The sequence below is a fragment of the Gallinula chloropus genome (genome assembly GCF_964237585.1).
Source record: "Gallinula chloropus genome assembly, chromosome: 3".
NCBI classification, from domain to species: domain Eukaryota; kingdom Metazoa; phylum Chordata; class Aves; order Gruiformes; family Rallidae; genus Gallinula; species Gallinula chloropus.
This window is the reverse complement of record NC_140087.1, coordinates 94,541,536-94,568,719: the sequence shown is the minus strand read 5'-3', so window position 1 is coordinate 94,568,719 and position 27,184 is coordinate 94,541,536. Positions and strand designations below refer to the sequence as shown.

At 37.5% G+C, this 27,184-nt stretch overlaps 1 protein-coding gene across 1 annotated transcript in view; it reads right to left on the bottom strand.

The window, feature by feature from the left end:
• Positions 1-27,184, bottom strand: part of EYS (eyes shut homolog) — a gene marked incomplete at both ends in the record, with an annotated part of 784,773 nt that overhangs the window by 358,163 nt on the left and 399,426 nt on the right. Inside the window, 2 exons of the mRNA XM_084261159.1 lie at positions 2,845-2,969; positions 7,755-7,879. Coding sequence (XP_084117285.1) covers positions 2,845-2,969; positions 7,755-7,879 — 250 coding nt within the window. The remainder of the gene's footprint in view (positions 1-2,844; positions 2,970-7,754; positions 7,880-27,184) is intronic.

The following is a 27,184-nucleotide window of genomic DNA, read 5'->3' as shown; positions in this document are numbered from 1 at the left end:
AAGTGCCTGTAGATGTTTCCATTTAAAAAGTAAATATTTATTCCATATACCACTGTCTATGCTTTTCTTCTCAAAATTTATGAGAAACTTCATGATCTGTACTTTATGATCCATACTTCAGATATCATTACATACATAGACGACAGAAGACTTACTTAACACTCTCTGTAGCTGGAATTCTTTCAACACTTACTCCTTCAGTACTTACTGCTCTGGGAGTTTCACTGTTTCCACCACATACTCATGGTTAGGGACCAGAACTAGGGTCCTACCAAATACACATCTTGAGATGTTTAGACCTTAACTGTCCTTAATTGTCATACTACAGTCATGTATGTTAATATATTTTCTGTTGGGTTTTTTAGGGTTTTTTTTGGTTGGATTTCTTTTTTTCATGTTTTCTTTCTCTACTGTTTACTTCCAAAGTATAGTGCAATCTGAGAGAAGGGAACAATAGAATAAAATCAAAATAATACCTCTTAAATTACAGTTACTTCAGAGGTTTTTTAAGTTTTTTCTTTTAAGAGGTTGTTCTGAGACATAGTGTACAGCCAGTGCCCAAGCTACACAGTAATAGAAAAGCTGCCCCCATGGGCTAAACATCTGGCCCCATCATCAGTGTGCTATTAATGAATACTTGGGGAAACGTACATGAAGAAAACAAACACAGTTTGATAATTCACCAACCAGACCACTCCAACTTCTGGCAATGAGTAACTCAGATACCTCCTAATCAGGATAACATTCAGACAGGTAATTAAAATTGTAACAGACCTATCATCCTTTTAAAACGTTTTTGGACTTACTGTACTTTTTGTCTCTACAATATCATGCAACATTGACTTGTACCAGTGAAAAAGTAATTCTTTATAGAGATGTTAAGTTTCTTACTAATGTTTTTTTTTTTGCCATTCATAAGATTTTCTTTTTGTGCAAGTAAATACTAAAAAAAAATAGTATCACTGATCTTCTCCATTACAGTTGTTCATGTAAGAGAAGTATAAATCACAGGATTGCAGAATTGCAGAATGTGCACTTGTAGCAAAGACAACCAACAAAATCCTGGGTTGCAAGAGGAAAATCATTGCCAACAGGTTGAGAAAGGTGATCCCTCATATCTACTCAGCAATGGTGAGGCCACCTGGAATACTGCATCCAGGTCTGAGCTTCCCAGTACAACATGTTTTGCTTCAGCTCCAGCTGGTAACTAAGGACCATGTGGCTGCTCGCTCACTGGTCCCTGCCTCCAGTGGGAAGAGGATGACAATCAGAACAAAAAGGTAAAACTCGTGGGTTGGAATAAGGAAAGTTTACTAGGAAAGCAAAAGAAGGGGAAATAACAACAGCACTTGGAATATACAAAGCAGGTGGTATACAGTGCAACTTGCTTAGCCCTGGAGTCAGACGCCCAGACCATCCCCAGGTAGTGGGTGCCTCCTACCTGGCCTGGTTCCTTTACATTCTGGGCATGACATCATATCCCTTTGGCTGATTTGGGTCAGCTGTCCTGGCTTTGCTCCCTGCCAGCTTGTTTTGAAAATGAACTTTATTCCAGCTGAAAACTAGTACAACCTACTACAGAGACACCAGGGAAGGGCCAGAAGAGATAACTAAAGGCTGGCACATCTCTTGTATGGGAGAGCCTAAGAGAGATGGAATTTGTTTAACCTGGTGTCGTGGTTTCACTGTGAGAAAGCTGTGAGAAAGACAGGTGAGATGTTTAGTCTGGGGTATTCATGCCTGAGCTCAGAATCTGCAATGAAACTCATGTCCTTGCCCTTCATGTCTGAGCTTACAATGAAGATAAAGCCTGCCATAGTAAGCCCACTACTTTGTTGATCCTGACCTTGTCTTGCTGCCTTGACTTCCTTGCTTAACTGTCGATCTGCCTAGTGATAATAGACTTGCCTGGAAGTAGCTGGACTTCTGGAATAACTTTTTGGATGGTCTTGCTTTGCTGTCTTTGCTTGGGTACTTTGGGACTCCAGCCCTTGCCTGTAAAGTCATTGCCCCTGCCTACCTTGACACTATCCTTGGCTCTTGGCCTGCCTTCCCTTCTAGAGTAGCTCATTTGACACCTGGGCTCCTTAACATGTGTCAGCATCCCCAGCTCTACTGGGGATCCTCCTGTGACAAAGGGTTTGGGACAGAGGTTAATATGGCATCTGAGAAAATCTAAAGACAGAAGTTTTGCCATTTTTAGAATTTTTTTTTTCTCTCCCATTTTTTTTCTTGGTTAATTTTTCCCTCATTGACTGTAAATGGGAACCTTCTGCTGTAGAAAGAAGACCTTAAACTGGCTAACATCTGAAAAATTGCTAATTTCTTTCTTGGTTGCACAGAATCTCTGAAGGTAAACCTGAATCTTACTTGCAATAATTTCTTCCTTCGGTTTTGCAGATGTAAATACAGCAAATAAAAAGTGTGTAGATATTAAAAAGACATAAGAATTACTGAACTAAGAAAAAATTGTACTCCTTTCTCTTCTTGTTACTATTAAGTTAAGTTAAACCTGACGTGTGATGAGGTAGAGCACAAGCTCAAATTGTAGATACCCATACCATGTCATCAACTTCAGAAAGAAATGGCATTAAAAAGGTGGGGGCAGTATGGAAATTTCAACATTGTGGGTATTAGGTAACTTTTTATCTGGAGTACTAGAGCTCCTGTTAGTAAGCCAAAGAAAATAAAAAAGAACAGTTACTGAAATACTGTATTTTTCACCAAGGCCAGGTTTTATATGAGAGAGGTTAAAAAGAAAGGGATTACATACAGTATTTTCTGTGCAACAATGAATAGTCCGATTAAGGGAAGGAGAAGAAAGAAAGGATGTCAGCATCTCACCACAAATCCAGGCTTGCAAAAACAGGAATAACCAAAGCTGGGATCGTTCTGAACACAGATGCCATGTATGCAGGGGTTGGATATGCACTCATCAACATCCATCTCACAATGGAGGCCTTCCCATCCTGTCAGGAAAAAAAAAATAAAAATCCCCAAAAAATCCCCATTAAAATCTAGATCACCAAGTTGTTCACTTATTGAGTGTCCATCAAAAAGAATTCTATAGGGAAGTATAATCAATTCTCACATACATAGAAATATATAGTACAGCATGGGTATACTGTTTGGGGTTGTGTAGAAAAAAGAAAATAAATTATACTCTGATGAACATCTATTAGGGAAGTTAGTATTTGCTAATTTCTGTTTCAGTAGAGATGTAATAAATAAAGCAAGACCAAAACCTAAATATAGTCTTTCAATGTGATGGGTTGCCTTTCACCTACAGAATTATCTGCATTATCTCTCTTGTGGATAAGAACTGTTAAGTGTTTAACACTCCTGGAAAACCTCTCCTCTCATTCCATATCTCCACAGCGAAACCAAAGCCCTACTTTTTCCGAAATCTAAACGGAAAAAGTATGGAATTTAATGTTTTATTTTTGACCTTTTTATCCTGTTCATTAAAACTGTGCATGATTGTCACACTGGGGCAGGAAAACTGGAGGTTTAGATAGACAACGATAGTCACAGTACCGCAACATAAAATAAAGGGAAAATGTTTAAAGGAGAAACTCTCATACAGATCACTGGCAGATCAATAAGGAGGAAAATTTCTGAGCAAATATCGGCTTATTTTTTAATAACACCAGAATATAATCTTTTTATACTTCAATACTCGGATTGCTGGCATTTCTTATAAAAATCTCTTTTACAACTAAGTACACCCATAAATTAGGGACAAAAACTGATCTGGAAGCTGGATTTTAGATCATGTAATTCGATTAGATTATGTAATTAGAACTTGTTATTTGAAGGCTACATCGAACTGGAAGCAGCCTATTTACTGGGTTTAAATAAAACCCCAGAATTATGTAAAATATGACTAGTTATTAAAGAAAGCCAGTCCTGCCATAATACTCCCATCAACTATTACAGATTAGTTATTTCACTAATTCTCTTTTCCTATTTATAAACAAACTGCCACACCCCCAATTCCAGCAGTCTTCATCTGATACTAATCTAGTTGTCCCTGTCCTGCATTTGCCTCAGAGCACTTGTTGAATGGACTCATCTGTTACATCCAGTCCAGCTTTATCTACCCTGGTAGAAGTGCAGCCTACCCCAGCTGAAGACCTCAGCTGAGAGGCTGCTACCAGTCCTAACAACTGCTGCTGTTGCTTTGGAGCTGCCTGAGATGCTCTTGGAATACAGTTTACACCTCTCTGTGCTGGTTCTGCACCTGAACAGCCTGCAGCTGGAGCCACAGATCCTGAACAAACATCTTTTATTTGAAGGGTATGGGACCTGCTACTGGGACAATAGCTGACAAAATTCATGCTCCATTACAGAATAGATTTATCAAGAGTTAAATCAATTCCCCTTTCTGGTATCACATGCTGTCACCACATGCTTCATTTTGTTCTCAGGAGGCTTTTGGAAAGCCACAATCATCTTCTTTGTTCCTACTTCTGTCTTGCCACTATCCCTTTTCCATTTCATTAAATTACAACCGTTGCTGGGTATCTCAGATTTTCTGCCTTGTAGAAAGTTCTTTCCCAGTTGCCGTTACAGACCCCTAAGTCCTGTCTCTCTACTTATGTAAGTGAAGGTTAGCAGAGAAATCAAACTCCTATCTTTTATTAATAGTAGTAACCTTCAGAAAAACCCCCGATTTATTCCAAGTATTTCTAGTTTCTGTCTCTGGAAGATATTTTTTTCTTTCTATTCTAATCCCTTTCTTCAGTTGTGAATTTTTCCAAAAAGTTATGTCTCCCAAAGGTTTCTCTGACTCTCCAAATTCACTCCTTTTCTGGGTTGTAACCTTCTCATCTCTTCACCTGTTTCAGAAACTCAAATAACATTTAAAAATACCACAGAAGCAAAGAAAAAGGAAAAAAGATGTGTAACCATGATGCATATATCTAATGCATACGAATCCTTCATTGTATTTTTTCCTAGTGGAGAAATAATGTAGAGATTTTCATCTCTACTAGTCAAAGTTGTTATTAACAGAAATGTAAAAGAATAGCTGTTTACACTTGGGTTGGAAAGTGTTTAAAACATGTGAGCAGCAGGAGTGAGTTCCAAGGCCCCAGAGAAGCTTCTTCAACTTACACCAAGCATTTCCACGTACAGTTGCATAGAGATAGCATTTGCAGTCCTTGGCTGGAAAGCAATTTTTAAATGTCTGTATTAAAATAGATTTAAAGTATTACTAACTTTAAAAATAAGAAGCAATATTTTGACCTCAACTCTGTACTCTGTGTGAGGTACTGCACGGATAAAAACATGCATCGTAAGTCATCTGTTGGTGAAGTGGTATATGGCCATATGCACTACGAGGTAGACTGAGGGGACATAGAATTTTATCCACATGGAATTTCCATTGTATAACTCTGCTGAGAAGAAAGAAGATATATAATACTGAAGATAAGTCATGACTGAGACTTTTAAGATCAGAAGGTTGGTTAGAATCATGAATTCTGACCCTCTGTATGGCAAAGTCCAGAAATTTTTCACTCAGATGTTCATGTATCAGTAGTATAGTGTCCTTCCAGATTACTGACTATGTCTTCAACATAAAAAGGTTGCTCTAAAAACACTAATCTATGAGCAAATTAGTCCTAAAATTTATTAGGGTCTAGTAAGTCAAAGATTTAAGTCTTATGAATTACAGTACACTTCCCCAGTACTGATTAAATGAATGAACAAACTGTTTGTATTGACACACACACAAACAGACACACACTCTTACTTCAGTATCTCCCAACTTTTTTTTTTAAAAAAAAATCCTGTTACATACTGTTCTGTAAAGTGCACTACAGACACTTAATGAAAAAAATAGTAAAATAAAATCTGAATTTATTAATATTCAATTCATTATATGTTTTATTTATAATGAAGAGCAAGCATGGACATAAATCTATGTAAAATTATAAAAAGAGACTGCTAGAACCACTGCAAAGAAGTTTGGTGTAATGCGTGTATGGTCACTTTGCTTCAGTAGAGTTTAGCAAGATCTTGCTGTTTGTAAATGAAAACCAAGAAGGTGAATATATCTCAAGACAAAGGGAAGAGCAGATCAGATATATGCATGGGTGATTAGAATATTTATTTTCCAGAACATTCCTTGAAGCAGTGTGCTTCAAGGCAGTTTTTAATCATAGGATAAAAGAATGGTCCGCCTGCTATGGCCAAGGACACCTCCCACTAGATCAGTTTGCCCAAAGCCCCATCCAACCTGGCCTTGAACACTGCCAGGGAGGGGGCATCCACCACTTCCTTAGGCAACCTGTTCCAGTGTCTCACCATCCTCACAGTGAGAAACTTCTTCCTTATATCACAGATTATAGAATGTGTTAGGTTGGAAGGGACCTTTCTAGTCCAACCCCCCTGCAGGAAGCAGGGCCATCTTCACTAAATCAGGTTGCTCAGACCCCATGAAGCCTGACCTTGAATATATCCAGGGATGGACCCTCCACTACCTCTCTGGGCAAACTGTTCCAGTGATCTATCACCCTTGTATTGAAGAATTTTTCCCCTCATATTCAACCTATATCTCCCATTTTTTAGTTTAAAACCATTACCTCTCATCCTAGTGCTGCATGTTCCTGTGAACAGTTCTTCCCCAGGTTTCTTACAGGCACCTTTCAGCTACTGGAAGGCCACTATACATCTAGTACAAATCTACCCTCTTCCAGTTTATAACCATTACTTCCTATCATTACATGCCCTTATACAAAGTTCCTCCCTAGCTTTCATGTAGCCCCCTCTAGGTATTGGAAAGCTGCTATAAGATCTCCCTGGAGCCTTCTCTCCAGGCTGAACAACCCCAATTCTCTCAGTCTGTCCTCACAGGAGAGGTGCTCCAGTCCTCTAATCATCTTCACAGCCCTCCTCTGGACTTGCTCCAACAGCTCCTTATTATGTTGGGGCCCCAGAATTTGACACAGTACATCAGGTGGAGTAACCCTACTTAAAAAGCACTACGTGTGTTGATAAAAGGCTGTTAATAGACATGCCAGGAGACAGTACGTTGTCCTGAAGACATTAAATTTGTGACTGTGTAAAAATGCAGGCTGATTCTAACCTTTGCTTTTTTATGAATACTTAGCCCCTTTCCTAAGTCACAAAACCTTTTCAAGTTCATCTATCTTAGCATAAGGAAATGGCTCCCTTTTTTATTTTTTTTTTAAAGAAAGTGTTTGTTTTCTTTCTCTTTTTAATAGTTCAGAAAATTACTTTTCCTTCCAGTTAGCACACCTAAGCATGCATATGTGTGACAACAACAACAAAAATGATGATAATCAACATGAGTTAAAATGTTCAGAATTTCTTTACAGTCAAATTCATTCTGTAGGTAGTTGTATTACCTAGTCTCTATGCAATGTCTACTGGACTACTTGGTCAGAAAATTACATTCTAAATAAATTTAAATAAAATTACATTCTAAATAAACCTAACGCTAGGTTAGGTTTGTTGTGAATAATCTGTACAAATTCTTACTTAATGATTTCCATTAATGATCACTTAATGATCTCATTTTAGTTTTAAGTCTTAACGTGCTTATTAGATTAGCCAGTTCTCTTTAGATTTCATACAAAAAGCTTGTCAAATACATAGTTAATCTTTTTGTACCTTACAGGTTATATATGAATGAAGAGCTTGATAGAATTTACTACTTTTCTCAGTAGTAACACTGGTAATTCAAATTATAATTGTTTAAGATTGTTCTGTCACATGTCAGTTACCTTGTTGGCATTTACAAGTGTATCCATTGATATGATCTTCACAGGTTGAGCCATGTAGACAAGGTGATGAATTACACTCATTAACTTCTATTTCACAAAACTGTCCAGAAAATCCAGCAAGACACCTGAAGCAGACAACATTCCAAAGAGTTATACTGTGCATAACCATCATATAAAATATAGTTAGCATGGAAACAATTTTATATCAAGCTTGTGCATTAACAAGACACAATCTCATAAATTCCTTTATGTTTTAAGGGTATTTTACTGGAACTCTTCCAAATATCAAATCCATAGTGATCTTTTAAGAGATTTATGATGGCAAAACCCATCCACAAATTTCACATCTGGATCATAATAAAACATAACAGTCTCAATTACAGTTAACTGGTTCTTGGAAGGTGAGTACAAACCTTTCTTAATATACTCCTGGGAGACTGTTAATCTAGTAAAATAGTTTATTTAGTTAAGCAACTGCGGTCTATGTTTGGAAAACAGATTGCTGAGAAATGTTGTGCCATTAAATGTAACTACAGCATAAAAACTAACCTTCGTGAACCATGCTTTCATTATCATTCTAGTTATCAAATATTAGTCATCTTCAAAAAACTCTTCTGTATTTTTCTGGCTGTAAATCCTATCTGATGATTAAGATCAAAATATTTCTCCATGATTTCAAGCTGTAACTATACAATTGTCCAAAATAGACTCCAAAGACCTTTAATGAAGCTCAGAAATCTTACTAATCTCATTATGGAGACACATCCTTGCATACATAAGCACAGCTTTACAGATATACTCAAATACATTCTGCAAAACAGGGCCCCATAATGGTATTTACAACATTCACTCTTTAGAGATGTATATATTTCACTTGAGACAGTGTATCCGAAAACTCCTGCTAACTACTGAGTGGGGCACATCTCAGATCTTGTCCTGTTTCTAATGAAGAGGTGATTGTGCCCCTGTACTCAGCACTGGTGAGGCCGCACCCTGAGTGCTGGGTCCAGTTCTGGGCATCTCACCATAAGAAAGACATTGAGGTCCTCGAACAAGTCCAGAGAAGGGCAACCTGGCTGGTGAAGGGGCTGGAGGGCAAATTGTAAGAGGAGTGGCTGAGGGAGCCGGGGTTGTTTACTCTGGAGAAGAGGAGGCTGAGGGGAGACCTTATCACCACCTACAACTACCTGAAGAGAGGTTGTAGAGAGGTGGGCGATGGTTTTGTCAGCCAGGTGACAGGAGATAGGACAAGGGGAAATGGCACTGAGCTGTGCCAGGGCAGGTTTAGATTGATGTCAGGAAAAAATTTTTTACTGAGAGTCATCAGGGCCTAGAACAGTCTGCCCAGGGAAGGGGTTGAGTCACCATTCCTGGATGAATATGGTTTAGCATAGGATGGGAAGTGTTGGACTTGATGATCTTAAACGTCTTTTCCAATCTTGTGATTCTGTGAAGAGCATAAAATTTTATGCCCTACTTAAAGGAAAATGAGTACATTGACAAATTATCTTTGAATAAATTGGAATAGTCATGTCACCTACTTTTCAAGGTGCTACAGTGTGTGAATACAAACCACATCATTAGAAAGAAATATCTGCAGTATCTACCTTGTTTTTTTCAATCTTGAAACAAAAGGGAAGGAGGATGAACCACAGAACAGGTATGTGTAACACTTCCTGAAGAATCATTACACTATGTATCGGTAATTATGTTTTGGGTTATTTCTGCCTTGACTATTAGAACATATTTTTTTTTCATTTTTTATGATATACACTCTGAGTAATGAAAATTTGGAATTTACCAAGACAATAGCAATAGAAAATGTTTGCTAAATTCAAAATCAACTCCAAGTGACAGTGATGGCATGCTGCTTGAAAACTGTAAAACCTGATGCACACACTACTATTTTTCAAATACCTAATTATAATTTGTGAGAGAAAAACTATGGCTAAGTCTGAGTGAGTCATAAAGCCACCTGAACAGCTCTTTCACCACAAAACATTTATCAAAATACACTGGGAAGATATAGTTTGGCCTTTCATCCTATTAGCAAACATCAAATCCTAGGATTTGCAACCAGAAAAGTCCCAGCTAACTTCACATACCTACCTGTAATAACCCTAGGATTCTCCTGTGTTCAGTGAAATAATGGGTGGAGAGGAGGATTCTGTTCACTGCCACTTTAAATAATTTTCTAATGATACCTTTATCTTTCCACTGGTTATATACCATATGAAAATGATCTGGCTTCTCCCAGATCTGGGAAGGAGGAACAAAAGGATGAATCCCTAAAAAATAATTGAAAGAATATTCTACTGTCAAAAAGAAGACAAATAGACACAGGGAATTCTGGGACAGTTTAAAATCCCTTAAAATTTATACTTAGGTGGGCTTATAAGCATTTCACTTAAAACTGGGAGAAATATTCAGTTATCATGTAAACATTCTGGAGAGAATAACTATACCTATGTGAGTGGTTTTGATTTTTTAGTCTGTAAAACTCAAATATTGAAGAAAAGCTTAAAGGTCTTTTTAAGAAATCTCCTGTTGGCATCTTCAAGGGCACATTTAAATGTGATGTGTATATCTGCTGAAGAATAGACACTAGCCATTAGCAGCTTACAGAGTCACTCATGCTCCAATCTACCTGGAGCAAGAGTATATAGTGGACCAGGCTGATAAAATTCCAATGGAGAGAATAAATAGAATGGAATCAGCTTCGTATCACAGACTGACCTACAGCTTGAATGAGCTTTGGATGACTCTTTTCAGCAAGGCTTGAGACGTCAGAGACACAAACGTTATAGCCAAGGACCTAGCTCTATGGACAGTGAAATAAAAAAATGGAGCTGCAACATTAAGTATATATCCTCATCCCCATCACTGGAGGCATTCTTCAGGCTTGATGGGCCTCTGAGCAACCTGATCTAGTGAAAATGTCCCTGATTGGGACCCCTGTTTGGAGCTGGACTAGATGACTTCTAAAGGTCCCTTACAACCTTACACGTTCTGTGATTCTATTTTATATATATATTTATGTATATGTATGAATGTTTAGTAAAATCATCTATTATGTACTAAAAATTGACAAGTATTTATTAAGTGTATAATATGGCATAAACTCATGGTGGCACCACAAACAAAAAATCACAGAACCACAGAATATCCTGAGTTGGAAGGGACCCATAAGTATCATCAGGTCGAACTCCTGGCTCCACACCAGGCCAGGCAAATCAGAGCATGTGACTGAGTGCATTGTCCAGACACTTGTTCAACTCAGTGAAGCTTGGTGCTGTGGCCATTTCCCTGGTGAGTCTGTTCCAGTGCCTGACCACCCTCTCAGTAAAGAACCTCTTCCTAATATCCAGCCTAAACCTCCCTTGTCTCAGCTTCATACTGTTCACTCGGATTCTATCACCGGTCACCAAAAAGAGGAGATTGGTACCTGACCCTTTGCTCCCCCTTGTAAAAATACTGAAAATACAATTTTGCCTTGCAGTGGAAAACATAAACCCATGAAAGTGCTTAGATATCCAGTAAATCAAATCGCAGTAAATCAAATCCCACATACAGCAATTTACACAAGGTACCATTTTTTTCCCAAGTCAGATAATCATTGAACTTAAAGAATATTTAAGATTACTGTAATTATTTAACATACTAAAATGTTTTATGTTTTGTAAATGCTACAAAACCCCAATGTTCAGTTTGATTGTGTTCAGATTGTGTGATTAGATATAAATGATGTTTTGTGACTGCAGAAGCAAGTGTTCTATTAGCTAAATGATTCTGAGAAATTACAAAATAACCAGCTGTAAGCATGTTACCAGTAAGGTTTTAAAAGTCATAAAGCAACACCTTAATGTCAGCAGTTTCTGAAAACTGCAATAAATAGTATGCTTTACTAAGAGTGTTAATGTTAACACTGCTTAAGACATAACAAGCACTTCAATAAGTCATTTTTAGTTTGCTCTCACCTTCCTCCATTCTTACTCCTTTTTTTATAAATTAATATTTCTGTTCTGCCTAATCACTTTCTTATTTCCCTTCTGTCATTTCTTTTTGGGCATTAGGAGGCACAGAAAAAATATAATTTAAATGCACCTGACATTATACAAGTGCAAGTAGATATGGAACACTGTTCTTGTGCTACAAATGGCATTAAGCCTAACTTAAATACTCCGGAACCCATCTGTATGTTCTGCAAATTAAAAACAGGGCCTTTTAGATAGCTTTCATATCAAAGTATGACCGCTGCAAATTTTGTACAGTGATTACCATTTAATAAAAAACAATTTATGCCTTTATAAGTAAATGCATTATCTAGGTTTAGCAGAAAATAGCTCTTAGCGCTTATCTGAAAAGAAAGCTAATACACTGCAAAAGCTGAGTTTTTAAACTTACAAAGGTATCAGCAAAAGATCAATAGTCCAGTACTGAAAAGCAGCAAAAAATACTGTTCATTTTCTGTAAGAATAATGCATTCAGAATTTAATTATGACCAGTTTGTGTGGATGATGACAAAAGTCTTTTCTATTTTCTATCGTCTACAGCTTTTTTCTCTCATATAAAACACTGAGATAAAGCGATGCAAATATACTCTCTTTTCAGCTTTACCTTTATATCAATCATTATCAGGAGTGATCATCTTTACTTGGGAATATGCCAATGCAATAGCTGAACAAAAGACTGAAAAGATTCTATTCAACTAGGTGGATTTGAAACAGAAAAATGTAACTTTAATATTTTCACACTGCAGTAAAGAACAGAAATGGGAATAAGCATCTCAGCAAAATGCTTAGCTGAGAATTAGTGTGATGTAGAAGATGACAGTTCATTTCCTTCTTTCAGAAAAACATGGACAACCAGTCACTGTTAAATCTCCTACATATCTGTATGAGCCAGTTCTTTGCAGTGACATTAGCTTCAAATTGTGATGAAATGATACTTGCAAACTTCCAATTTTCCAAACTTTCCTCACTCCACAATAATCTCAATCATCAGGAATAGAAACTCTGTCTTCTACAATCAACACAGGAGTTTATTAAGATGACCTTGATGGTCCTGTAGGAAGCTAATAGGCATTTGCCCTGGTTACAACAAGCACAGTCCCCACAGCACCTGTATTAAGTAGCACAATGAAGAACAGAAGTGAAAGGAAGAGGCATATATACCTCTCAGTGTCTAAACTGACTTTGAAACATAAACATAGGTTTAGAATCAGTAGCCAGTTTCAGAATCCATCTGGTAAGGCCTACATTATATGTAGATTAATCCTAAATCACCTACGAAAACTTCTGAGTCAAAATGATCCTGAAGCGTAACTGTAATATCCTAAGCACTTCAAAGTCAAAACTCCTGAATCAGGAGCTAAGTCCACTTTAAAGGTGTTTGTTCAAGAATTACTTTACTGAATATAAGTGTCAAGAAAAAACAGATGAAAAATTTGATACAGAGCAAGAATACTATGCAAATAGGCCAGGAACACTTAGGGGAGCGAAAAACAGGCCCAAGAAAGATTTAAACATTAGTGAACTTAGAAAACTAGAGCATTCCTCAAAAAACAGAGAAGGAAAGGAAAGTTTAAAAACTAAAATGTAGGGTTTAAAGTAATATTTTTGGGACAAAAAGTTATCAAAACCTAGAAAGAAAAGAAGGGTCAGGCCTTTCCCTTTGGGTGATGAAGTTGTCATGGCACTGCTCATATGGAGGTAGGAAGAGATTAGTGCTCTAATGATGCTGAATTAGGGCCATGACTAGCTTTATTGCCCTTTCATCTAAATGTCTAAAAGCAACAGCTCTGTAACAAAGACCCTCTGTCCTTCCAGAACATCGATCTCCACATCCTCAGAGCCGGTCTCCTGCCATTCTTGTAACTAGTGCTAGTCTATCTTCGGGTTCCTCTTTCTTGCCTACCACTAACTTTCTGGAGGATGTTGGGAGTGATATAGCAGAGATACTTCCAGCCCTGTTCTTTTAAAGAAGCCATGCTTCTATCACAATTGAGTTTCCAAATCTAGCTTCCTGTGTAACTTCAGTTTGACAAGTTAATTAGCTGTCACTGCAGTATTCCCTAGCACGATCGTTGTACTCTCGCCATCCTAAAAAGTGCTTAGATAACAGAGATTTTCATGCTAGGACTTGATGACACTGAAGATTTTTTTTTTTTTCGAAGAGCTTGTTGGCAAACAAATTCAAAGGTTTGGAACTTTCACTCCTACTTGATGTCACAGGTGGTTGCACATACCTGGGAAGATTCAGGCATTGGAAAGCAATTAAGAAATCTCTGCTGCCTGGGTCCTGAATAGCAGGGTTATGTTGGGTTATGCATTCTAGTTTTATTAAGATTATTTTCACCAAGGTTTTCATTATGATTCACTATGGGTTGATAGAAGCTGCTCTTTGTCCTTACCTCACAGGGCTTTATGGTACTTTGATTCGGTAACAGCAGAGGGAATAGTTATGCACTGAAGGCCTTTTTGCAAAAAGTTCCTAGGACATTTAAACTGAGAGAGTGAGGCATTATACAGAATCAGGGAACAGGCAGGAAAGGGGCTGGAGAATGGGCCAGTAATGGACTCAGAATAAAAGCAATTTGCAAGCTGGCCTAGCTATACAGTTGAGGCTAAAAGAAAGATGAGTCACTCAGGATGGGGGCTTAGCTGCCCACTAATATAAAGAAGAATTGACCTTTAAACCGAAGAGAGCTGTGTAGATACAGAAAGACAGCAGAGTTAATAGGGTGCTGTCTGTATGCACTTGGCTGACCTATTTAGGAAAGATGAATCAGGCTCTAAGAAACTTTCACAGATTTAGTAATCCTAAACCACAATTTAAGCATTCAATACTACAATACTGATAGATTGACAGAACCATAGGAAATTAAAACATTATTGATATTTTATTAATCCAAGTTCAGACAAAATGCCATCTCAGTGTGTTGCAGAATATCCTACCATAAGACTAGCTACACAGTGGATCAGAAATGGGCTAATCATTAGCAATAAGAATAATTCTTGCTTTGTATATAACATCTAAGCAATCTAATGCAGCAGCTGCTGCATATGTAACTGATCCCAGTCTCTTCATTATATCAAAGAAAATAATTAAAATAGCAAATGTAGCAGGGAAAATGAAATATATAAAAATTAATATGGATACCTTAAATGTTTTATTTTTAAGTTTGGCATTATGATTTATCAATCAATAATAAAACAGAACCATAGACTTCTGCTAACAAATTCTGAGAATGAAGTGGTATCTAACCATGACTTTCCATTAGTCTAGATCTTGTCCAATCAAACCTAAGAACACTAATGTTTCCACATCAAAGCAACAATCTTTACTTTTTTGAGACTAAAAGAACAGCAGAGATATCTATTAATGAATCAGAACACAGCTGAGGAAAGATCTGTCTGAATGTCTGCTTATTTCTTGAGTTCCTCACACTTCTGCATAAGTTCTGCCTATAGTCTTTTGTATAATGAGTATTGATCAAAGCACTAACACTAGAAAAATCTGAAACATCCTCACAATTGCTCCTGAAAATTATGCTACATAAAATGCTAAATTACTTTACTAGTTCATTATATAATAAATACATAAAGTATTAAAAAAATTCTGCAGTTATTTAAATATATAAAATATACAACTGCTCCTACACAAATTAGACATATCATATTTATAACAGTATTGAAAAGATTAATCAGAGAAGGTTTAAGGGAACTGCACAGACATGTTCAAGAATTTTATACAGAAGTGGAGTTATTCAAGCCTAAACAGAATTTTGCAATAACAACTTTGGGGTTGCCCAAATGTGTTGCCAACACATTTCCACATAAAGAATAAATTAATAAGACTCTTCAAGACCTAGATTAACTTTTCAATAAAAGCCCAAGATTGCCCTACATAAAATTTCAGGAAAAATGCAGCAGTGGTAACTGTTCTTGAAATTTTATTTCATGCTAAGTCTGCATTCCAAGGGCTACTGCAATGCATACATTTCTACTACACCAAATGTTACATTTAAAATAATTTCAAAGTGATTAATGATTTATTGAAATAATTAAATGAAGGACTTTGATCTATAACAATTATAGCTGCAGTCATAGTAAAATTTCTTCTATGTGAGTAAACTTTCAGCCTCAGAGAAAATCTGCAAGAACCTAAATGTCAGCCAAATTTTCCCCTACAATTCTAATTCACACCCTCTTATAACTCATTGCTCTTTGAATCTGTTTTGTAACTCATCTTTTGAGTCTATTTTTTATCTGTACCCTTTTAGTTCTCTCTCCCTCTCTTTCTTCATCTGCCTTGTGACCTTTTACAGCTTATGAATAATTTGTATATCTGTGAGATACAAGGTTGAGAAAAAACATGGTTTCTACAACACAGAAGTTTATTAGGTTTATCTGGGAGCAATGATTAACAGCAATTGTATTTATAAGAGAGCATTTATGCTGTAACCTTTACCTGCCTATGTGACTCATTTAACCTGGCAAAATCAATGAACTTTATGGACCAGTCCACACTATGAATTTGTTTGGGACATCAATTTTTCTTGATGAGCATTAACCCTGATGAGTGGGGTAATGCTTCGTTAATACCTTTCGGTTAGGTAATTAGGTCTTTGGGCAGTATAATAGATCAATGTGAAAAACACCTCTCCTGAGCAATTGTCTTTGCTAAAATAATCTTGTAAATGTGCAATCTCTTTTGACATTAGTCATTATTTTTTTTCTTTTTCAAATCTGCATTTTCTGTCCAAAATAAATCTATTTAACTTCTCTACTGTAACAGGCCAGCTCTGTCACTGCAAATTTACACTGGGATTGCTATACATTATTAACAAGCTATGAAAAGTCACTGGCTAAATGTCATGGAAGCTGAGATATAGCAGCACCTTGGGATTCATATAGCAAACAGTTTAGTTTTAATCATCTTGGACCACAAGGTGCCTTGACATTTGCGAGGCAACTTTTTCCTTTTTAACTTCCACTGGAATCAGATCTCTATTATCTCAACCATAATTCTCAACTGCAAATGTGATAGAAAGTTTTACCTTCTAAATTAAAAAAGTGAAAAATCGATCAAACATGGACCTTATCATTCATTTAATCGATGCTCATATGCCAGCTTGGAAAGGAAAAAGGGAAGAGCAAGGAAAACTAGATAATTCAACCTACTTCAGGATTATTAGAGATATTTCTTCTGAAATACATGACCCTTACCTTAACACTACTGAGTCGTGACCTTCATGAGCAGCATTAACACAACAAACTCCTGCAGAACCTTTTCAGTTTCAAAGAAAAACTGAGGAAGTGCACCAATTTCAAATATACGTATCATCACAACTTGATTTTTTTAAAGCTTTAAAAGTTTATTGGGAAAACTATTTTACGGTGCCAAATAAATTTGCAGTCATTATCGTACTTCACTCTCTAACAGCCAACCTTTTGGATCCCAAGTTCCAATTTACTGGAAACCAATGCGTCATTTTTGCCCTTTTAAGTAGGATTATTCACAGACAAAATGAAAAAAGACAAACATTATTTTATTCAACTGGAATGATTATTTCTCAAGAAATACAAGAGCAAGCCCAAGACCTGGCCCTGCTAAGGTTACTTTGAAAAATAAAATCTATTTCATCTGCAGGTTACAGTGTGATGTTTATGAAGTTTTCAATCTGCAGATCTTTTAATTTCTTTCAAACTTAACTGCCCTAATTTCCCTGTGGCTTTTTTTTTCTTATTGCACAAATCTACCTATACTTTATCTATTTTACCTTAATACACATTAAAAAAATGTTGCCTCATAAATTAAAGTATACTTGAAGTACTGTTATCAGGTTGTACAATGAATGACTGCAACCCCCTATTCCCCATATACCCCTCCACCAGGAGAAGGAGTTAAAGGAGCTGGGAACAAAGACCTGAAGGTAGGCCTGGGGAAAAGGGAATGGAAGGGGTGAGGGAGAAGGTGTATTGATTTTTGTCTTTCTTTATTTCTTATAATTTTAAATTTGCAATAAATTTCATTTTTCCCAAGTCAAGTCTGTTTGCCAGTGATCTGCCTGTGTTTATTTAAACCCCTGAGTGTTCCCATGTTCTTTTCTGCCCCCACCCTCTTCAGGAGTGATGGAGCAGCTGAGTGGGCATCTGTCAGCCAGCCAAGTTCTACCCACCAAAAACCTCCATGTTTTTTCCAGAGATTTCTACAAAACTATTGAAATTCTCTATTTATTTCCCTACTTCAAGAGTTAATTATTTTTACAGTAATTAAGACCAGGCCACTTCAGAGCTTGCCAGAACCTTGCTACAGAACCCACCTCAGAAAACACAAATATAGCATTAATTTCTTCATGAACTGATCTGTACTCCAAGCATATTCTGTTAAAAAAAAAAAAAAAAAAAAAAAAGAGAAAGAGACACTTTATGAGACGGATTAAAATAGCATCCACTAGGCTGGTGACAATGACTTTGATGTGTGGGTTTGGGTTTTTTTCATTCTATCACTCACTAAGCCATAATTGATGTTAAAAGAAACGGTGAAGAAAACTGATATGAACCATGAGATCTGTAAACTCCTGTACACATCACAGCCCATCTAAAAAGGCAGTATTTTCAAAGAAATTTTGTATCTTACATCAGCTGATACTGATATCCCATAGTGCTTGCTGCTCTTACAGTCTTTGACTATTCATGACTGTAATAATTTTAGTAAAAAAAACCCTATAAAAGTAGAATTTTTAGGTCATTCTTGTTTCACTTGCAAAGTTCCTGAAACTCTTTATATATTCATTTTATGAAAGTGAGATTATTAGCTATGGGGATGTAACTGTTAATCTGATAGAGAATTCAGAGAGGATGTTTTCATAATGGTCTGACCATGACTTAACTCCTTACTGCTTTAGAAGTAAATTCAACAGGCGAAACAGCTGAGAAACATTTTATCCATGTATTTCACTATCCTAAGCTTTGCATCATGCCTTCAAAACAGCTTTCATAGCAAGCTTTACCACAGCCTTCAAGTAATAAAAAAATGTGGGTGCTAGACAGGTCACGTAATGAGCTCATGTGTAAACTCTTAGTGATTTCTAGGATCCTGTGTTGGATCAGCACAGATCTTTATTACTGTGGTTTCACTAGCAGGCTAAACTGCTTGTCTCCATAAGCCAAATGACTGTGAGTTCAAAGCAATACGAGTCAGCTGCCTTTATCACTAATACTACTGAAAATTGCTTCTCCTGATGTATTTTGAAGCATGTTTCTACAGAGAGAATTTGAGAAAGCTGCCAATAGGGAACTTACAGAAGTGTCCTGAGAGAGCTTTTCTCAGATTATTTTCTCTAAAACCCTTCCCAAGAGTGATACTGCCATTGTTAATTTTAGAACATTGACAGTGAAGCTTTCCCCAAGCTACAGGTCTAACATGCAACATTACTTTTTTTCTCCCTTCCCTCCTCTGAATTCTCCTTGGAGGTACTGTCAAGAATGAAGCAAGTTTATTTACCTCTGAAGTAAAATTTTGCTTCGAAAGAAGTAAAAATAAATTATAGCTCTCCATGGTTGTCAGGACATGTTAATTCTTTTCTAAAGGATAGTGAAGATGAATCAAAAATAAGTAATAATAAAAAGTAATGATATACTGGAGTGTATATTTGATTTTAGAGGGCTTTCTTCCATTTATTCATCTACAGCTTTGCCTCTTATCATGTTATTATCAGAATCCCTCATAGAGATTTACAACCTGAAGTAGCAAGACTCAACTTTTTCCTTTCCGCTTTCTTGCTTAGTTTACTGGAGAAGTCATTCAATAATTAAAATATTTTAGTTGTATGAAAAATTAAGTTAAAAAGACGAGTCATGTAGTCCAAGAGATCCCATTCTAGATGTTGTAAATATTCTGACTCTTACAGTCAGGAATTCCTCCATATTCATCACCAGTTTCTATAGAATGTAGCTTTGCAAAGGTAAGATGAGTTTGAAAAGAGTAATTAATAGTACCATTCTCCTGGAGAACTGATTTTAGAACAGAGGCAACAAACTCTCTTTTAACAGCCCCAGATTTTCACTAACAATCAGAACTTCCCATAGTCTTACAGAAATCACTGACTGGTTTAAAGATGTCATCTATCCCAGAGTTTTGGCCCCATCTCTCCTACATATCATTGCCTGAGATTCATATTTACAGAGTTAAATGTTAAGGAAGAATGAACTGTCAAGTCAGCACTTTGTAAGGAATGAAGGGAGCAGTAGCAGTTTACTCTTAGTTCCCCTAGAAAGGTGTCTCCGTCAGCAGAGTATGCTAGATGCTCTAGTGCAAGGAAACCTTCTTCCCAGAGGACGAATGTTGCATGTAACAGTCCCAGATTCATGTAATTTAGACAAAATTGGAGTTGGAAGCTCTGCAACACTTTAGCTTTCTTCTGTGCTTGAAAATGATTGAATAAAATAGAGGCATTATTATCTCTATAGAAAAAGAAAAAAAGACAATGCAAGGTAGAGTAGTAAGGACTGTATTTAGGGCTTTATTCCTGACTATAATAATGTAAGTGCAATGTGAGCTAAATAGAACTACTTTTTTACTACTCAGGACACATGAAACTGTTCGGGACGTGGTCTACATTTTTATTTATAAAAATATCTAGCCATTAAGGGTCTTTATTATCACAGAATTTCTCAGGACCACCACAACACATACTAAACATCTGCTAATAAAAAGTTCTGTTCTCCCTAAGGTCATTCTCATTATAAGAAACCTTAAAACTTTCTCAATCCATGTGGATACAGCCTTTATTTTCCCTAAGAGAAAAGGCAGGCTTTACTGCCAGTAAAATCTCCCACTGTGGTTAACATGGACATTCTTACTAAATGATAAATTACGTACTTGCTAAGTCACAGTTGGTGGGGTGTGACAGTGTTATAAGAAAGGTTAATCTGTGGAAGATCAGGCTAGAATGAATACAGTGAAATAACCAGAATGGCAAAACCTTGATGAAAGTGTATGAGAGTTAACACACTCCTTTATTTTATTAATCTACCAATTGGAAACTAGATGCATTTCTTCACGCACCAGTAGTGTAGGCAGAATTAAAGGAGGAACTGGTGTGTGTGTGTGTACGTGTATCCTTGCAGAACTGATGAAAAGCCACCATTCAGCCATTTGCTAAAAAAATCCAGATCTGCACTCAAATTCCACATATAGAAAAGCTATCATTATCTGGTCAATCCCTACTCAAACAGAAGTCTCCCTGAGCTTTTTTACTAATAGCTCTTTTACATGAATGACTATGTTAAAACAGGGCCTTAGCTGATGTAAAGTCTTGTTAACATCAGTCTTGACATGTTCTGTGCTATCCAGGTGCTATTCACAATCCTGGATAAAACAAAACAGAGTAATATCAGATACCATTTTCTTATTCTTCTCTCATTTGTACAGTTTTACTGGCTCAAATCAGCTCCCATGTGACTGATGAGAACCATACATATGAAAACAGAAGTTTTGAATTAGTAGAAGATTACATATATTCACTTGCAGCTATTACTTTTCAACATCTTAGTGACTTCTTTGTGCTGGAACAAACACCAAATCATGATAAAGGTTGCCAAAATGGCCTTCATCTCATTCCAAACAAGACAGAAAATGAAGTTAAATAATTTTTATTTGCACTGTACCCTACCCCAAGCATTCTAAGATCTCCCTATTTTCAGGGGGGGGGGGAAGGGCGGTGCTTCCAGAGAGCAATTCATACCGCTTTAGAGATCTACCCTACCCTGAAATCTCCAGAAAGTGATTCAACCGTTTATTTCAGAAATGGACAATGTATAGTTTAAGGGTGCCAGTTTCTTCTCTCAGTATTAGGAGAACCCATGCAACTTGTTTAGGCAGATACCTCACTTCTGCAGATTAAGAAAGATGGATCCTATTATTATTGTTATATTACTAGGAGGTTTGGTTTTTTTAATCTGTAGTTAGCTAAAAAAAATATTTACTTGTTTGCTTTCTGAAGTTTCTCATTACTCTGAGTGTCTGTATACTTAAAATCCTTTCCTTTTTATAAATAGAATCAAATACTGCTCATGAGAGGTATGTTATTTTCAGAAGTCACAAATTAAGGACAAAGGACTGCAGTCAGGGATTTTTGTTTCTTAAAGAACATGCAAAGCACTCATTGTTCCATGCTGAAAGCCATCCTGAGGGCGAGATCTACAGGAGTATATGCTGGATTATAAAATTCTTTCTGAAAAAAAATGTACCCTTTGAAGTTGATTTTTTGGTTATATTACCAAAGATGTTGCTTAGGTGGATTTCTCAGAGCATGTGTCAAAGCTAAATCTAACCTGCTTTTTTTCCCCTGGATCAATCATACACACTCTTAAAGATGTCTAGAATGAAGGACACATGGTTTATAAGGACAGCGGTTTAACAGCTATTAGTCATAAGAAAAAAAGGAAAAAAAATGTGAAAAGTTATACATTAAACAGAAAAACACAAACCTTAAGGAGCAACAGTTAACTGAGATGATAACAAACACAAGACCTTCCAGGTCACTAACTGATGGGACAAGTAAGGAACCAGTCGAGCACAAAAGGGAAGAAAGTCAACCAGAATCTTTTAACTAGCAAGAAACAACATTATTATGCAAGTGATGGGAACAGCAATAGAAAGTAGTAGTGAAACGTAAACAGGCATCTCATCAGTATGCTTCTCTGGCCAGTCCCCTTAGTTTGTGCTATCCTCTTACTAAATTCCATTACTATTTTGTGTGTGACTCTTACTGTATTGTGTGTGTGGACATGAGTAGCCATTGAACTTAAAGCTTGAATAGCCAGTGAGAAGAACAGCATCCATAAAGACCCAAGGTCTCAGCTTGCAACTGGGTAAAGGGCCTGTGGTGTGAGGATGGATATAGGACTTTAGGGCCATGTCAATATTTGAGGAATCTATGAATACTTATTTATCTGCCAATAAACATGAAGATGTTGTGCGTAAATTCCATGAGTGGAAATCAAGATGATCACCTAGAGAGGAAGAACAGGATCAGGGAATCCATGCTCATCATGACTGTTGTGTTTATGTGGGTGCCTATAAAGGCACTGCTGTGCTGATCAGTGCAGCTATTTGGTTACAGGGGTGTATTTTTGGAATTTGCATGTGGCCCCACTCCTGGACAGACATGTAAACGTGTAAACATCTAGCAGACCGAGTGGATAGATCATCTGCACTTGCTTAAAATCCAGCAGATTCTGCTCTCTCTTACTACTCCTTCCCAATTTTAAGTATGGAGCGAGAGCGCTTTGGGAAGTTTCTCACTGGGTGAAAAACTTGACAGAAGACTAAGCTGTTGCTTTCTCAGCCACCATCTGTAAACTTTGGTCATATAAGTAGAACTGCAGGTTAACTTATTTCCACTGACCACTCACAACTTCACCCTGTATCTGATCTTTGGTAGTACCAGCAAAGGTTGGTACTTGATCTGTGAGGTGCTCAGTTGTGTGGTGGGGTATTTTTGGTTTTGTTTATTTTTGTTTAGGTTTTGGTTGTTTTTTATTTTGTCAGGCTGTTCCTTTTCTTTTGTGAACACTACAGGATCTAACATGAGAGATTATTGGCAGTGTTTCATGCTTCTTCACATTAGGTGCTTGACTTAAACTCCTCTGTGTATATTAAGTTATAAAACAAGTGAAGAGTTCACAAAATGCTAGAGAACAGGAGATGCTACCTAGAGAGACAACCTTCCTGATAAATTTAAGTTTTGCAAGTACTATTTAAGACATCTATACTTCCCAAATCTGATAGTACAGTGGTAACAGAGAACTGTGAGCACACCATTAGAGGCTACTATTTCCTGCCAAGACCAACCTCCCTACACCCCTGAGATTATTGTTGGAATCCCCAGGGATCATTTCACAGCAATTGTCTCAGCTGAGCCATTCCGATTTTGAATGGTTCAAAAAAGTAAACTGCAGTAAGTTCCATTTGAGAATATATTGTCAGTTTTATGAATAGTATCAACACAGGTTGCCTGTGTGTAGTCCATAGGCTCAGTAGATCTGGTATTGCTGAAGGAGAAAGCACAGGGTTTGTTCTAATGCTGCAAGACCACTGGACTGAGGCTTATCAGGAGTGATCTGTCTGGACTTGTCTTATGCTTGTCCAAGGCTTTGTTGTAGCTTTTTTAGTTCTAGCAGACTGCTAGCTAATTAGAGTTTTGCTTATCTTCGTACAATTGTGTGGTGCTATGTCTCTTGTTATAATAATTCTGATATAGCTCTGTGAGTAGCAGATAGTGATAACAAGTACTATTCTAGTGACAGTTTACTGCGCACAGAATAAATTATGTGGTAGTGTGGAATGCAAACACCAAGTAACAGTAGAGGCTCTGAAAAATGCAAACACAGGATGACAGATCAAACCTCCAAACAAATAATCACTGACTATCGATCACTAAAGGGATGATACATTTGGAGCTGGGTGAAACTGGCTTTAGGAGTAAGAAAAGACAAGCTTCCAATGTAAACAAAACTCAACAAATGAAGATGCAACAGAGAACTGCAAAAGAAGCAAGCTGTAGAACATGTTAGAAAATTCATCACAATATCCCCTAGCATGAGCCCCTCCGGTATGAGAGAGAAGCAGCAGCCATCACATCCCCTTGACAAAGGATTCAGGATGGTAACTCACCATAAGCCTTTCCTCCTGAATTGAAACCACTGAAAGTCAAAGGTTTGTTTGGCAGTTTTAACTATTGAACTATTATTGCTATGTCTGAAATGCAGTTATGGGATAACCTTCATGCTGTCTCAGTACTTCTGTAACTGGACTAATAACACTTGTTTAGATGATGAAGGGAGTGGAACACCTTCCATATGAGGACAGGCTGAGGGAGCTGGGCCTCTTTAGCTTGGAGAAGAGGACACAGAGGGCTGACCTTATCAATGTTTATAAATATGTAAACGGTGAGAGTTAGGAGGATGGAGCCAGGCTCTTCTCAGTGATGGCCAGTGATAGGACAAGGGGAAACAGGTGCAAGCTGGAGCACAGGAAGCTCCATGTGAACATAAAGAGAAACTTTTTCACTGTGAGGGTGATGGAACACTGGATCAGACTGTCCAGAGAGATTGTGGTGTCTCCTTCTCTGGACACATTCAAAACCCACCTGGATGTGTTCCTGTGTGATTTAGTCTAGATGATCCTGCTCTGGTGGGGGTGGAGGGTGGACAAGACAATCTTTCAAGGTCCCTCCCAACCCTAACATTCTATGATTCTGTGATTTGGCAAGACTGTTAAGATTCCAATTAGACCTACAGTAAATTCTTGGCATTGCATTTAAAGCATGTCTCTTGTGCAGCTGGGACACCAAAAAGATTTTATTGCAACATACTGTGAGAAGCAACCAGACTTAAAATTCTGTTGAGTCTTTTTTCCCCAGCTTTTCCTCATTCCTCTGGTGCACTCTCCACCTACAGACTCTGACAGGTACTTCTGGTATTAAGCATTACAAAATTCAGAAATGCTTTCACAAAACCAATCCTTCCTGAACCTAGAGCGACTTATGAAAATGGAGCAATATTGTCACATGGAAAAAATGCTACTTGTTCTTGACCATTCGCTGCTGCTATTTCTTTGGCTGAAGAGATACACTGAAGCATTCCCATGGTGGTGGTCAGGGGAGAAGCCTGGTGAACTAGCATAGCAATGAAAAACTCTGATATATAAAAATGTCTCTAATGGCTAGGAAAGATTGATTTAAAATTAAGATTGTTACCTTAGAGTCCCCAGAAGTATGATCAGACAATACTGCAATCTGTCCAGATTACTGGTATCCATAGCAATTTCTGTGCAGCAGACAGTTTAGTAGAGCATATAGCTCCTTTTAATAGTAGTAGAGAAGAACACTGTCAAGTCACTTTATTTATCAAGGGACATATTTCACTGCTGACAATGTAGTTAAAACACTTAAAAACAGTCTTCTCAGAGAAAAAGTCAGAGCATCTCTTTGAAAAGATGGACAAAGCTACAATAATTCCTGGAGAGCTGAAAACATTTTTGACACAATAAAAGAGAACAGTGGAAAAAGAAAGAAGTTCTGAAGAACCATTTGAGTGCCAACAAATATTTATTGCTTTATTCAAGATGAGTGAGGAAGAATAATGTAGAAAGGTACTATGTACATCTTCTTGGAAAGAAGTACAGGTGTCCAGGGGGATAAACAAGAAACAATTTTTAAGTAAGAGCTCTTCATACTAACTAGAACACAAACTGATTTTCTTCTTATACTGTATAACTGCAAGATTTTGTGTGCAGACTAAAAACATCTAGACTTTATTGCTAATAAATCCCTCCATTACACATTCACAGACACTACAGCAATTGGTAAAAGATGAAAACTAAACCAGATATTAAGAATGCAGAAATCAATAACTGTACTTTCTAAGTGAGACTGAATGCAAAATCTGTTTTCTCCATGACTTCACATCTTTCTTTTTGCTTAGTACAGGATAGTGCCTTCTCATGACAGCATGGAGATGGGGCATGCATGTTGTGAGGCTGCTTTTGGACACATTTCCCAGAGGGCATCTCAGCCTACAGCCAGAAACATCCTGCTTTTTCCTCACCCTGTACTGAGATTGAGCCCTCATGGGGATCACTCCAGGGCCCACGAGGGTGACAGTGCGACATTTACTGACTGGCAGTCTGATGGCACAACCACCAGGACAGCTCCTCACTATGCGGAGGGGAGCAGGGCTCCTTCAGATGTGCTATAGTCTCCCTCTGTTCACATCCAGCTCTGCCGGTTTCATCTCCCCATCCCTTCCTCGTCACATCCTCTTGTGTATCTCTTTGCAAAGGGGGAACAGGCAGTGACACTGAATGCAGTCTTCCCTGCATGCTACAGCTGCCAAATCCAAACACCACCAAACAACAAATATGCCACCTAACAATGTATTATAATGCACTCTGGTATGCTCTGGAAAACCTCCTCTTCTTTCTAGGACCTAACAGACTTTTGACTTTAAATTCAGCCAAGTTAAGGGCAGACTCTGTAAAGGTTCTTCTGTCACCTTTATTGAACTAGAGAAACTGTAATTACCATAGAGGTAACCTCTTTTGGGAGAGGCTTTGTCGTAAGATATGAGCCCCTTTCTTTCTATTCCTCCTCATGGGTTTTGTCAACTAACCAAATCACTAAAACCAGGACTGTCTAGCTCTACACTCAGACCCTTTTTCTCCTGCCACTTCAACCTCCCACAAAACTTCAGTCTCCCCATCAATCCCTCTACAGTTTTTAAACACATTTTGCAGTAGTGTAAAAGAGGCCAAAGACACTCTGTGACATTTTGTTGCTCTCACTGACTCTGACATTGTGCTGAACACATACAGAAAGGACCAAATTGATCCAACCCCTACAATTTTTATGCTTCCCT